Below are 14519 nucleotides of genomic sequence, written 5' to 3'. Positions count from 1 at the left end.
ATCCCAGAGATCTGCATCGAAACCCAGAAAGAAACTTTCCAGTCTATCTTTCCAATATTCGAACCTTTGACCGTCGAACATAGGAGGCTTTGCATTGTAACCATCTCTTTGAGTTTCACTGGTGGTGGCAGCCATTGTTTTTCACACCGGCCCGGATCACTGAACACTGTTAGGTGTGGCAATCAGAACTTGCGCTCTGATACCAATTGAAGGTATGAAAAACGGTAGAAAGGGGGGGTTTGAATAACGTTTTCAAGATAAAGCTTCCACCTTAAAGATTTTGACAAATCTTTCGAGAACTTAAGTGCTAAAGATAAGAGATAGAAAAGCACACAAGGATTTTATCCTAGTTCACTTGATAAATCACTCAAGCTACTCCAGTCCACCCGTTAAGGTGATTTCTTCCTTCTTAGAATGAAGGCAATCCACTAATCAGGTAAGAGTTACAACTGCACTTGAAACCTACAAGTGACTAACAATTACACTGACTTAGCTCACACTAAGATTCACTCTCTTAGTCTTCTCTAGGATCCGATCAACCTTGATCTCCTAAAGGAACTAAACAAACTGTTTATCAAAGAATTGTTTACAAGGGATTTGCTTCTAAAAAGCTAATAGTAAACTCAATGAATTTCAGATGAAAGAAAGCTTAGAAGAATTTGAATATGTCTTGCGCGTATGTGAATGCTTCTAGCCGCTTCTTTCAGTCTTCAGCCTCTTTATATACTCCAAGGATTAGGGTTGAGCGTTGCATGGAAAATGCTACCGTTGGAGGGCAGTTCTGGAAAATCCAGCTTCTGCTATGTCTGAGACTGTTAGGTAGGTCGTCAGGAAGGTACAGTTGCTTTTGTACTTGGATAGCGACTTGACCTTTAAACCTAGGAGACATCTGATCAGGGGAATGCTTCATATTGGAACTTGTGAAGCCGGTTGATCAGAGTCAGAGGGAAAGCCCAGATCCTCTGACCATTGTTTCTTCTGATTCTGAACTCAGAGGGAAGAACATGGTCTTCAGAGTATCTTGCTTCTGGACATCAGAATTTCACTAATCAGCTTCTGGATCTTCAGAGTCTTCTACACCATCAGAATATCTGAGCCTTCAGTGTTTCTTGGTTATCAGACTTTCTGGATCTTCAGAACTTCTAGTGACTGAGTCCACATCAGAGTTTGTATAACTTCAGAACTTCTGAAGCTTTTCCACTGTTCATACTGAACATGGTGAATGCGAAAGCGTTGCTTGGGTCGCTCTTTATACACAGTGCTTCTGATTTGTGTGAGATTGAGTTGAGGTCAGAGCCTGTGAATAGCACACTCAGAAAAATACGTTAGAGTACCACAATTGTTCATATCAAAAGGTTAACTTGTAATCATCAAAACATAGAGTTGTACTACTAGATCAAAACTTGATCTTACAAAGGCATTCTTTTCCCGCCCAAAACGCCATATCCATTTCAATAACATTGCCTTATTTTTCCACTCTAAAAACCCCACCCGAAGACCACCATACCGAGATCCCTTACACAAATCCTCCCATTCTACCCACATAATTTTATTTTCGCCAGAAACACCTCCCCACAGGAAACGACGCAGAATCCTCTTTATTCTCAAGATAATCCCCTTCGGTGCTCTATAAAGTGCCATGTAATACAAGGGGATGGCATTCAAAACAGATTTAACAAGTACTAACCTGTCGCTTAGTGATAGATAGCGTGAATTCCAAGTGCAAAGCTTGGCCGCCAATTTCTCCAGAACTGGGTTCCAAAACGACAATCTCCTAGGACTACCTCCTAGAGGTGAACCAAGGTACATAAAAGGTAATGATCCAACCTTGAAATTCCACCAATTTGCTGCTGATTGTACCAGTGTTGGGGGGCGCTTTCACACCATAAACTTCTGATTTTCTGAAATTTATTTTTAAACCTGAAACAAACAAAAAGGTTTCTACCACCAAAGCCATCTCCTCATACTGGTTTTGATCGCAATCTGTAAAAAGCAATGAATCATCAGCAAACTGTAAATGATTGAGACGAAGCCCTAGAGTTATTTCCACCCCACATGGGATATCCCTCACTGATAGTTGGTTTAACATGCAAGACATCCCATTTGCAACGATGTTAAAAAGAAGAGGAGAAAGAGGATCACCCTGCCTCAAGCCCTTTTCAATTGAAAAGAAATCAGACGGTGAACCATTTACCAAAACCGCCAAAGTAGCTGAAGAAATACAGCAGTACATCCACCTAATCCATCTTTCCCCAAACCCCATCTCTTGTAAGAGCTCCAACAGAAAACCCCATTCAACACTATCATAAGCCTTTGCAAAATCAATTTTAAATAACAAACCTCCTTGCGGCCTCGAACTCATAGAGTGGACAATCTCATTTGCAATCAAAGAACAATCAGCAATCTGACGTCCTGCTGTGAAAGCAAACTGATTCTGACTTAGCAGCCTAGGAAGGATTGAACTCAGACGTACTGATAACACCTTAGATAACAGTTTGTACACACTGCCAATCAAATTGATAGGTCTGTAATCAGAAATATGTTCCTGGAGATCACCTTTTGGAATAAGCGCAATGAAAGTCGAGTTCAAACCCTTAACAAGATGCTCTGTATGGGGAAAATCATTAAAAAAGTTCATCAAATCTTCCTTCACTAGATTCCAGTGTTTTTTAAAAAAATCCATGCTAAATCCATCAGGTCCAGGAGCTCTATTTCCATCACAATTTTTAATAGCCTCCCATATTTCATCAAGTGAAAAATCAGCTTCTAAAAATTGATTTTCTGATTCAGACACCTTTTTCAAGTTCTGATTATGAAAACAAGGCCTAGTAACAGCTGCCATCCTGAAAAAATTCTGAAAATGATCCTGCATAGCCTCTTTGATTTCCCCTGGGGTAGTTAAGTCTCTTCCCTGATAACTTAACTGGGTAATATTTTTTTTTTACTATTCTTGCCTTACAGATGCGATGAAAGTACTTTGTATTCCGATCACCCTCCTTCAACCACTGCACCCTTGATTTCTGACGCCAAGTTCTTTCCTCCTTGCGGTATGCTTTCCATAGAGCTTCCAAAATCTCCCTCCTCTCCTTAGACAAAGACTGCGCCCCCCCTTGCTCCTCCATTGCCCCCATCACTTCCTGCAATTTATTCTCTAAGCACATAATTTTTTCCACCCCCCACACCCCTTTCCCCTTGCGCCACTCTCTTATTTTCCCCTTCAAACCCTTTAATTTTTGCTGCAAAATATATCCCGACCAACCTTGGTAAATTGCGGACCTCCACCAATTTTCGACCACCTCATAAAATCCATCGTCATCCACCCAATGATTAAAATAGTGGAAAGGTTTAGGGCCAGAGTCAGGTTCACCAAACACCAAACCTACAACTCTATGATCAGAAACATTCCATGCAAAAACAGATTGTGAAATATTCGAAAAAGATAACATCACCTCGTCAGACACGAGCCATCTGTCCAATCGACTCCATAGGCCATCGTTGCGACTTGAGTACCACGTGTACTTGCCATTTAGCAGGGGTAGGTCTGATAAGTTAGTATCAGTGGCAAATTGTTGAAAAACCACATCGCCTACATCAAGAACTCCTTCTGAAGACCGCTCCGATCCTAGTAGAACAGCGTTAAAATCGCCCCCAAGAAACATCATACCTGTATGACTTAGCACATGCACTTTCAAGGCCTCAAAACATACTCTACGTTCCGGCAAAGAATGGGGACCATAAACATTCCCCACTAGAACTGGGTGTTCATAATTTGGAACTTTTACAGACAAAAAAATAAAATTAGTGTATGTCACCACTGACTGAACTTGAAAACTGCTTTCCTTCCACAGACACATTAGGCCACCTGCTGCTCCCGCTGACTGAACCTCGACATGATTCATCTGCAAACTTTGCGTCCACTGTTCAACTGTCCGTTGCCTCTGCTCATTCAATTTTGTTTCTTGTAATAGAATCAATTCTGGTTTCAATTGCTGAAGTGCTTTTTTGACAGCCTCTCTTTTCGTAGTTCCGCCTAGCCCACGCACATTCCATGTGAGCCAAGGCCCCGAAATATCAATTGAGGTGAGGGTGATTTTCACGGATTTGAGCTTCTAAACCTCTCAGCATCAAAGCTTCTGATCCGCGTGGTTTTAGTCCCAACTCCTTTCCGATCAACCATGCTCTATGCGAACGCGTTGTCACCCCATCTTCACTTGGAATTGGCTCTAGAAAATTATTCGGCAATGCTATGGGTTTATTCTTACTCCCTTTTGGACGCCCCCTCTGCGAACTTTTTTTAGATGAATAATATAAAACTGTTTTCGAAAACAGTTCTTAATTTCAGTTTTTAAAACTAAAATACCAAAACAACTAAAAGATGTTTTCTATTTCAGTTTTTATTTTTCATATTGTAATTTTTTTAATGTTGGAAAATATCTAATTCAAACAGTTTTTTTTTTGAAAAACCACTTTAAAAAATAATCTCTAAAAACAATTTTTAAATGGTGTTTTCAAAAACTGCAATCAAACATGACTTAAATGTTGAAGATATTTTAAGAAATGAGAAACCATTGTTAAGAAAAAATGAGAAACAAAAAAATGTAATTAATTTTAATTTATCATATTAATATTTCTATATTTTATTTAATTCATGTGAATGGAGCTTTTTTAGTGCAATAATAAATTGTTCATAGTTGTGAGACTAATTCTTTCTCCACATTTATTTTTTCATTCATAAGAGTTTAGAATCGAACTGTCGTCTCCTTCGTTATGCTGAATTACTACGCTAACTGTTTGGTTTGAAATGGTTTAAGATGAAAATTAATATCAAATAATTTAGAGTTTAGTTATGATATAAAGTATTTAGTCATATTAATTTTCATTTTATATGTAAAATTATGACTTAAATGCGAAATTTAAATATATATATATATATATATATAGAGGATGTATCTAGTGAGAGAGAGATTTCTTATGTGAGAGTGAGATGATTGATTTTCTACCCTTAGATCAAAATCAATGGCTTAGATTATAACACTTAAACTTTACACACTGACAGTGCGGTGTAAAATTTTTTTCACCGTCAACCAATCAGTTTTCAAGGATGTGAGAAAATCTCTCTTTTTATTTAATTTCATTAATTGACGTGGCACATCATTGAAATCTGATTGGTTGACGGTGTCGGTGCATCATCATTTTTCTCTTTTATTTTTCAAAATTTAGTTGTTATAAGCGCTACCTGAATGAAATAATATTCATTCACAGTCTTCAACGGCTAGTTTCCATATCAAAGTGACCGTTTGAGAGCATCGTCTCAAAAATTCAAAACCAGGAAAACAAACAACACAGACACACCACCAAGAGTTGAGTTCTTTTCTAAGCTAGAAATTCTAACAGACACATCCAATTCAACAATCCGAAGATTCAGAAAAAAATGGTGTACTCAAACTACACACCAACCTACTACTCAACACTCCATGACTCAATCACCTCACTCTGCAAGACCCTTCTCCCTTTCAGCTTCAAGAAACGATCATTGCTCTCAGCAGAGCAAAGGTTGTCGAAGCTGCAATCCGACAACCTCAAATGGCAGCAGGAGTCTTTCCACCAGATTTTGAATTTGATGGGTCTTCACGAAGAAGGCATTGTGGCTGAAACTGAGGTTTCAGCTTTCAGAACCCACTTGCTCGAGACTCTCATCGCTTCGCCTCCGGAACAAGAGCATCCTGTTATACTCAGAGACAAGCTTCTGTTTCTGCAGGAGCTTCTGTATGCAAAGTGTGTTTCTGAAGAAGAGTATCATTCTTCTAAGAGACCTTTGCTTCAGAGATTGGCTGTTCAAGGTGCTCAGATTGAGGCTAAGGATGTGATCGTTGGTGTGAGGGCAGTGAGGCCTAGAGAGATTTCGGAGGAAGAGTGGTCGGTTATTGATTTGAAGGATGATAAGGGATTGAAGATGAACAAGGAGAATTTGAATTGTAAGGGAAAATCGAATCAGGGGTCGGGTTTGAAGCAGATTAAAGGGGCAGCCTCGGTTTTCGGCTTTGTTTCTCCTCACAAACCTGGGAAAAATGGGGTGGAGAAGAGTGCTTTTGAATCACCTTCTTTGCAATTGAGGCAATCCAGTGAAAACCCTTTTTGGAATGCTGAGCCTAATGGCAATAAAAGTGAAGGTACAACAATTCTCATGGAGGAAAGTGGGCCCCCGGAAGCTGTGAAGGAAACCGGTGGCTCGGAGAAGTTGAAGAGGAAGCCATTTAGGACTTTATTTCACAGGGAGCAGAGGGAGGGAGTTGGTGGTGGAAGTGGTGGTGGTGGTCCTGAGCCAGAGCAAAGAGCAGGGAAACCAGTGAAGAAGCAATGGGGGTTTGATGGGTTCAAGAGATGGAAGAGAAATGAGGCAGATGATGAGACTGCTCCATTGCCTCTGAATGAGAGGTCTGATAGTGGGGGACACTCAGCTTCCTCCCAGTCTCTTGCAAGAGTTCATGGAGAGGGACCAGACACCAAGTTGTTGAAGAAGAAGTTACATTCTGATGGTTCTCCATCTGATTTCTTCATAGATAAGGTTTTAGATCCTTCATCCATCATCTCTTTCTATATTTCAATCTAATTTCCTTTTGAAATTGAGCTAATTTTTGGACATGTTAAACAAAATTCTTGTTCACTGTGAATAGGTTTTGGGAGACAAGATAAAGAAGGAGCTGACAAGAATCCAGACAGAACTTAGCAGCACAAACCCAAATCTTAAATTCTCGTAATTACTTTCCTTGCATTTGGAAAACTGATATTAGTTAGTGCATGTTTGGATACACTATGGAAAATAGCTGTAAAACTAAGATCACGGTGAACAGTCACAAAAGCTAAGGGAAATTACTTCCATCCATAGTGATTTTAGCTCACCATGTATCCAAACACGCACTTAGTTCTTTGCTTAGAAATGTTACTTACTTTTGGCTGCATTTGTTGTGATATCAGGAATGATCAGATGGAAGCAATTTCTACTAGAATTCCAGTGGACAAGGCTGATTTGAAAAATTACTTTCCTAAGTGAGTCAACATAACCCCACTTTTCATGTTTCAATTTTGGATCACTTGACACTTTATACAGTCTGAGATCAGAGGATTAGTGTTACTTACTGTGTACTTTCTTGTGTTTCTTTTGTGTGTTGAAGATCATGGTGTGACAGATACGGTGATGTGGTGCTGGACGTGGTGAAGAAGGAATTCAAAAACCATGTAGGAGAGATGGAGAACATGCGCAATGTTGCTAGAGAAAAACATGGCAGCAACTCAAGGCGGTGGACAACATCTGAGGATGATGAAAATATTCATCCAAATCTTTTTGTTCATCATGATAATTCAGCTCGCAGCAGTAACATCAATCCATTTTCTCATGGTTATGGAGAGAGCAAGTGGAACTAGATTAAGCTGAAGTCTGAATCAGCTTCTCTAGGAAATCCATATGCAGTAAAGTATTTGTTGTTATATTGTTAAGGCAAGCAAAGAGACTTGTAAGTACTGTCTAGATCTTCATTGACAATCTTACTTTGATGGTATTAGTCTTTTTCACAGTTCTATCAACTATCAAGCATTTCTAGTGCTAAGCCATGTTTTTTTCACCTTACAATTTTAAATGCATAATTTGATTGTCTGTTTTATTCCTTTCGTTGAAATTTATTTTCCTTGCAACATTGCCAAATCAAAAAAATTATAGTTTGATGTTTCCTAGATGGGAGTCTGAAGAACAAATACTATAGATCCAAACAAGTTTCATCATAAAATGGATTCTTGCATAGAGCACAAGCTCATGATATAACTACTGTACTTGAACCGTGCTTGGATGATAGATAATGAAGGGAACAAAAGCAATAATGAGAAGAAAAACAATTTCTTATTTGGAAATTAACAATGTACAAGAGGCGAATAGAACTTGAGAGGAACCATTCCCAATCAATTCCCCCCCAAGACCATGTTACATGTTTGTTTCTCAGTTAAACACCAACAAAAGGCTAAAGTCCCTTTCATGTTGGGGGCCATGAGAATTCAGGATTTAGAATTTCAAAGCTCCAAACTGTGGATTTAAACTTAAAAACAAACATGCATTTTCTATGTTGGGGTGAAATGGGGAGGAAACAAAGATTTTGCACCATTTCTTAACTATATTCCTAATCTATCTTTCTTTCTTTTTTCCCCGTTTCCTTTGTAGTCAATCCCCTCTTGTTTTGGTTGATGAAAAAACATCCCAACACAGTTTAAATATAAGGGTTTATAGATATGATTGCCAAGGCCCAAGGGTGACATTGATTTTAGACTAAAATACACTTCAAACCAATTTAGTCTTTCAAATAATTGTGATCTCCAATTAGTTCTTTGAAAATTTAAAGCGACGACAAAATAATCCTTCCATCCAATTTGATGTGACATCAATTCGAACCGTATTGATGATAAAAATATTTGAAGGATCAAATTGATGTTAGGTGTATCTTTAGATGACCCAGATGGTACTTTAGTCTATAGTTGAATATTTACATCTATGTACACAATATCATTGAGACTGCACTACTGAGTAGGTAGCAGACAACTCTCCACAAACATTGCCACGACAAAGAGGGCACACACTGTAAAAGAGGGAAGCAGAAAAAAATGGTTATTTATGTAATGGAAATTGATAGATATGAAAAGAATGAACGATTTTTGGTTACAGTGACAATACCCATGTATTTCCTTAAGCCACTTGTCAACACACAACTTGTGGTACTCATGGTTGCAAGGAAGAACTCGTATTTGGTCCCCTTCTTCATACTCAGCCAGGCATATGTGACATCTACAAAATTCATTTATTAAATTTTGATAATAGTGGGAGAACTGAGAAGGAAGAACTTTTCAAGCATTCAAAACCAACAAAAAAAAAGTATCATAACCACACTGACAGACTACATAAGTGAAAAACTAGTTAGGCTATGCTTGGATTACACGTTGACACTTGTGCACACGGACGCTAGTACTCACTTCGAAACAAAAAGTGAATGGAACTTTCTTTTGGATTGAGATGAAACTCATGAAAGTTCATTCACATTACACTCGACTAGTATCCAAACACACACTTAACTATGGCCATACTACCACATATATTATTCATCCAAACATATTTGCTTAAGATAATAGGGATCTAAAGGCTTACTGTTCAGCATCATTGTCTCCATTAGCTGCATCGCCCTTTTTGTGAGACTTCAGAGGGAAGGAGTCAACAATTGATTCAGGTGCGGGGAGTGAGACCATGGATAGGGAAAGTGATCCAGGTTGCCGATGGATTTCATCTAAAACCTGCAGAGGAAAAATATGCTGCCCTATGTAAATTGCTTTCGGCATTTCAGTTCTCATAATCCAATAGTAAAGTATAGAACCATTTTTGGCCAGATAATTATACCTAAAGACGGATATCTCAGGTAACCAGAAAATAATAGGTTCAAATCAATTATGATTCATCATGGAAAACACTGTTCTTTAAGCTCAAAGCATCTGTGTACCGAGCATAATAACACATGCCTACCACCATTCATGACCTGAAGAGCCTTCAGTTACAGGAACTGGCTTCCATTTAAGGTACTATTTTTTTTTTGAAAGACAAACCAAGCTAGATTTTACATCTAAGTGAATGAAATGAAATTATTACACAAAAAAGTACTGCAGACAATTGAAAAGGAGGGATCTGGTTCAGAATATGAAGACCACCTTACAAGGGTGAGCCTGTGACTCTGTGAGTATTATGATATACCCAATCAAGCTGTGGTGGGCATGATGACAAGAACTCAAACATACTTTAAAATACAGAACATAATAACATTCTGAATAATTTGATCATATTGGACATTTCATTATATTCATTCTTAATTTACCGAGTAGTGAGAGGTGCAACCCGCCCCCCTTTGAAAAGTCGCCAATGCAAAGCTAGATTGAAATGATGTACTTCTAATAAAATAAAATAAAACACCAGATGACACCCAAATGCTACAAGACATCTGCAGACCTACTGCAAGAGGAATAAAGAACTGTTTTTCACTACAGAGAAACTGCACAATAGAAGCAGTCCAATATTAGATTGTCAAAGACCTAACTTTTAATTATGAAATTCAAAATTAGATAATCTCAATCATCAGGAAGTTATGATATCGTAGAAAAGAGGCCAAAAAGAAGAAAATCAAATGCATGAGAGCATCCTGAAATGCTCTTATGCAGTAAGCACACTGCCCTATCAACGGTATCAGATTGAACTGCCAATCAGCAAGTACCATGTTTAAACCAAACGCAGAAATTTAGAGATAAAATTAAAATTCATAGAGCAGGAAACACAAGGGATAAGGATGGATGGAAAACTCAACTTAATTAAATCTAGGAGAAAAAAAAAAGACACTGGAGAGAAGGTTCAAACCTCAAACAGAGCCTCAGCCAGCATGACTATTCTTGAAATGCTTGCTCGAGTGCTAGATTCCTCAGCCATTGGGAAAGACTCGCATGAGCACATACCATCAGCATGGAGTCCTAATGGACATGAAGAATTCAACCGACCAATCTCATCAAGGCCACCACGAAGCCTTTCCCAAATCTATATAAAGAAATGTAAACAGCTTATGTTACATGAAAGGGATCACAAGCCCATTTAATAAATGCAAGTAGGTGACATAAACAATTTAAAGCATTCTATACTCCAAATATTCAGAATCACCTCAGATCTTGGGTGCCGCATTCGTTCACTCGATCTATGAGTTCTACGACCAGGATTTCCAGCATCATCCCCAACCCTATCATTTGGTAAATCACCGCTAAAATCAATGAGCCATCGATCTTGAGATCCTGTATCATCAGCACCTCCACTGGAGAAGACAATGGTCGGAGAATCACCAAGCCTTCCAGAGCTACGTCGTGAAAAAGCATCCCAAAATAATCTTCTACCATTTCTTCTGGAATCATGATCATTGGCATCTGCATTGCTTGCTGACAAAATGTTGGAAGATATTGTGACCACGTCAACTTGAATCACGCTATCATCTCCCTGCCCTGTTTCCCGATTGGACACAAGAAAACCTAAACCTGAAGGTATTGCCTCGCGAAGAGGTTCATCTTCTGGCACTTGAGAAATTGCCATTATATTGGAAACTTGAGCAACAGGATTGGAAGGAGCACTCTGGATAGATGTGAATGCACCAGTGTGATTCTCAACAGAAATTTCATCAGAACTGGTATTTCCACGCTCTTGAGGGGTTGAACTCCTTGGATACATCGTGTCACGAGAGGTTTGACAGATACCACTAAACACTGGATCATCAACATTATTGACTGCATCCTTGTTAGCAGAAACACTTATAGAAACTGGATCTGAAGACTGATGTTCAACAGATGAAGTACTAGCTGTGTTGCTACTATCACTATATGATTCATGACGACTATTATCGGCGCTTACCTGATAAGGAGGAACTAGCTCCTGACGTTCAGACAAACACTTCCTCTGACTATTTGCTGCAACATTTCTGGAAGAACCTTCAACGGTTTTATCACCACAGAACTCAACTCCCATATCAGATGAGGTTGAAGTTTCAGCACGGGGACAATAGCTAGTTCTAGCTTCTGTACATGATAAAGACGATTCCTCAGAGGCTGCTTTCTGAATTTCATCATCAAAATCTCTTGCCGAACCAACCTGAAGCTCAGATGGACGTTCTTCCATCTAAAAACACAATGTAAGAATGTAATTTCCTGTATCAGTCACTCCCAGTATCTATTTAACGGCTATCCAGCATCCACAAATTATCGCTTGTGTGAGACCAGATAAAATGGCTTGTGGATAAATTTTCAAGTCATACATACTCATGCATTCAGTTTTCCTTGAAACAATACTCAACAAGTTAAGAACAAATACGATTTTCCAAATTCACCCTTGAATAGATGCTGAGATGCATAAACTTATTAGGATCAACATGACTCTAAAACTTAAAGAAGTTCATCAAATCATTGGAAAGTAAAGGAGTGCCAATGAAGAAAAAAGTTAAAATAAAAAAACTAGTAACGAGTGAAATTTTAATCTTTCAAGACCGAAGAGACTTGAACCGTTCCATGAATCAATCACCTAGTGAATACAATAAAATAATAAAACAAGCTAAATCCAAATTTGTGATAAAGAATTATACCACACTACCACAGGCACCAGCAGATAATTTCATAGATTAGTTAGGCTCATATGCGTCAAACCGTATTAATCAACTAGCAAACTATCAGATTCCTATGATAATCAATAGAACCTACAAACTATAATTATATAACCAAGCTCACAATATTCTCACACAATCAATTTTTTTTTTCAAATGATGTAATCAATCAGCTAACAAAAAAGCCAAATACTATCAGTCTATCACAAAAATTGCTTTATCTATATAAGTCAAGCACAATTGATTGGACTTTTAGCAAATCAATTTTATACTTACATCCCCAAAAACAAAAGCTACCCAATTCAAAAGTAAATCGAATGGACCAACCCAGATGATAAAAATCAAACTTTCGAAATGAAAAAGCGTAAAAACGAAATGGGTATTAAGAAAATCGGGTACCTGAGGAGTTGTAGAGCGGGAAGCGGAGGATCCACAGAGAAGAGAGGATAGTCTGAAGCGGTTGTTGTTGACCCGAGGAGGAGAAGAGCGAGACCCGAGACGACTAGAAGAAGAACCCATGTCTAAGAGAAGAAGATGAGAGGTACAGAAGAGCTAGCTAGCTTGGTAGTAGCAGCAGCAAGATGTGGATGGTTGCTTATTCTTCGATGATGATAATCGAAAGCTGACCTACTTGGAGCTTTTCTTCAATTTCAATTATTTCTCAACTTTCTTTCTTACACATCAGGCAAAGCAAACACACTACACTTTCGGATGGCGGTCGCAGTGTTAAAAATTGACCGTTTATATCTAGGTCTAAAGCTTGATTTTTAGGTATTACATTTTCGAAAACGTTTGACTTTCACGACCGAAATTATGACAACAATTTAATATACCAAAAAACAAGACACTTTAGGTTTAGGGTTAATGGTTAAATTATTCTCTGAATTTCTAAGGATTTGATTTTAGTTTTTTTTTAAGTAAAAATAACGCTTCGTGACGGTAAAAAATTGTCAATAATTATAAAAGTGGCTGTCACTAAACGTAAGTTTTTCTTAGAATGACTAAAATTAAATTTCCTTACAAAGTCAATAACAAAATCTAGGGTGAGTGAATGTTGCCATGATTTAAGGTAGGAAAAACCTTTCAGACTCACAGAAATGAAATAAGTGTGGGCTTGAACCTATCACTTGTAAGACATGCGATGTTATCATGCTCCACTTGAAATGTGTTTTTTTTTTGTCATTTTTGTTTTCTTTTGCATAAGGTTTTGAATGTGGTGGGTAAATTGAGCATAATTATTGGCTAATTGCCAATCTAGTCAAAACACAAAATGTTAGCCTTCAGAACACCACTTCCTTTGCGTGAAAAGAGACATTGTTGTGTACGTTACACCATGGACTGTTTTTCACCAATGTTATGGGTGAAATTCTCTGCCCTATTCACACATGTACGATTATAATTTGGTAAATTCTGTGGTACCCTCAAATTTTTTTTGGGTATGGTACCTCATTAAGTAATTCTATAAATTATTATCATGTTATTCAAGGTAAATACTACATCATTAGAGCATCTCCAATGGAGTCCTTATTTTGGGACCTTAAAATAAAATCTGGATCTTATTAGATCTCACCATTGGAGCTATCCTACATGGCATGAGATCTTAGCAAAAGCTAAGATCCGTGCCTTAGCTCAGGTACTCTCAAATGTGGGATCTTAAATAAAATAATATTTTTTTCTCTCTCCTTCAATACCATAACCAAAGTGAAAATTAGGGAGAGAAATAAATAATATAAATATATTGGGTACTGTGGGTCTAGTCAAAAGTAAAATAATATCCCAACCACTAGAGTGAAATATGCATGAAGACCTTATGGGTGTCTTAAATCCTATGTGGCAATTTGGGCCCACAAAAATTGAGTTAAGTCCCAAAATAAGTTCCTACCATTGGAGATGCTCTTAGATTTTAATTTACTTGTCAATTAACTTTATCTCATGAAATTCATTTTTTGATGAAAAATGTACGAGTGGTGGAAACGAATAATGGTGATGAAGATGCGCGTAAAATGACCATGGTTGGTGGATGCACAAAGCTCAGAAAACACAACTTTCAAATCTCACGTCCCTAAGAATGGAACGTTGCATTACTACGATAGAACACAATCAAAATTTTAACCGGTACATGTGTCTTTATTATTAAAATCGACTCATTTTGGGTATCACACCTTAGTCTGGCTTAAGGTACCATAGCAAGCACCTTATGATTTATAAGTATCATACTCATGTGATCTACTAAATATAATTCCATTGGTGAATGATAGAATAATTTTGTAAATAATTTTAGGATCTTTGTGTACCTTTAATATTAGTAGTCAGTAACAT

At 37.9% G+C, this 14519-nt stretch overlaps 2 protein-coding genes across 2 annotated transcripts; one reads left to right on the top strand and one right to left on the bottom strand.

Moving 5' to 3' along the window:
• The first annotated feature begins 5278 nt into the window (after positions 1 to 5278).
• LOC130711161 (uncharacterized) lies at positions 5279 to 7658 on the top strand. The gene is made up of 4 exons (XM_057560659.1): positions 5279 to 6565; positions 6675 to 6754; positions 6976 to 7047; positions 7173 to 7658. Exons 1-4 carry the CDS (start codon positions 5432 to 5434, stop codon positions 7420 to 7422), a joined length of 1536 nt encoding a protein of 511 aa, XP_057416642.1. The 5' UTR covers positions 5279 to 5431; the 3' UTR covers positions 7423 to 7658.
• A 664-nt stretch (positions 7659 to 8322) lies between these two features.
• Positions 8323 to 12917, bottom strand: LOC130711160 (uncharacterized). The gene is made up of 6 exons (XM_057560658.1): positions 12600 to 12917; positions 10724 to 11722; positions 10430 to 10603; positions 9182 to 9324; positions 8714 to 8824; positions 8323 to 8618 (listed from the first exon to the last, which is right to left on the bottom strand). Exons 1-6 carry the CDS (start codon positions 12717 to 12719, stop codon positions 8546 to 8548), a joined length of 1620 nt encoding a protein of 539 aa, XP_057416641.1. The 5' UTR covers positions 12720 to 12917; the 3' UTR covers positions 8323 to 8545.
• Between the last annotated feature and the right edge of the window lie 1602 nt (positions 12918 to 14519).

Source organism: Lotus japonicus, chromosome 4 (assembly GCF_012489685.1).
Source record: "Lotus japonicus ecotype B-129 chromosome 4, LjGifu_v1.2".
In the NCBI taxonomy this organism is placed as follows: domain Eukaryota; kingdom Viridiplantae; phylum Streptophyta; class Magnoliopsida; order Fabales; family Fabaceae; genus Lotus; species Lotus japonicus.
This window is presented reverse-complemented; position numbering and strand designations above follow the sequence as displayed.

What these genes read in the sequence shown, in the direction of transcription:
- LOC130711161 (XM_057560659.1), top strand. Translation starts at nt 5,432, where the DNA reads ATGGTGTACTCAAACTACACACCAACCTACTACTCAACACTCCATGAC. An exon ending in AACCCAAATCTTAAATTCTC is followed by an intron (nt 6,755 to 6,975) that starts GTAATTACTTTC and finishes TTGTGATATCAG; the next exon opens with GAATGATCAGATGGAAGCAA. An exon ending in TTGAAAAATTACTTTCCTAA is followed by an intron (nt 7,048 to 7,172) that starts GTGAGTCAACAT and finishes TGTGTGTTGAAG; the next exon opens with ATCATGGTGTGACAGATACG.
- LOC130711160 (XM_057560658.1), bottom strand. Translation starts at nt 12,719, where the DNA reads ATGGGTTCTTCTTCTAGTCGTCTCGGGTCTCGCTCTTCTCCTCCTCGG. An exon ending in TGCGGCACCCAAGATCTGAG is followed by an intron (nt 10,604 to 10,723) that starts GTGATTCTGAAT and finishes TTCTTTATATAG; the next exon opens with ATTTGGGAAAGGCTTCGTGG. An exon ending in TGGCTGAGGCTCTGTTTGAG is followed by an intron (nt 9,325 to 10,429) that starts GTTTGAACCTTC and finishes TTTCCTCTGCAG; the next exon opens with GTTTTAGATGAAATCCATCG.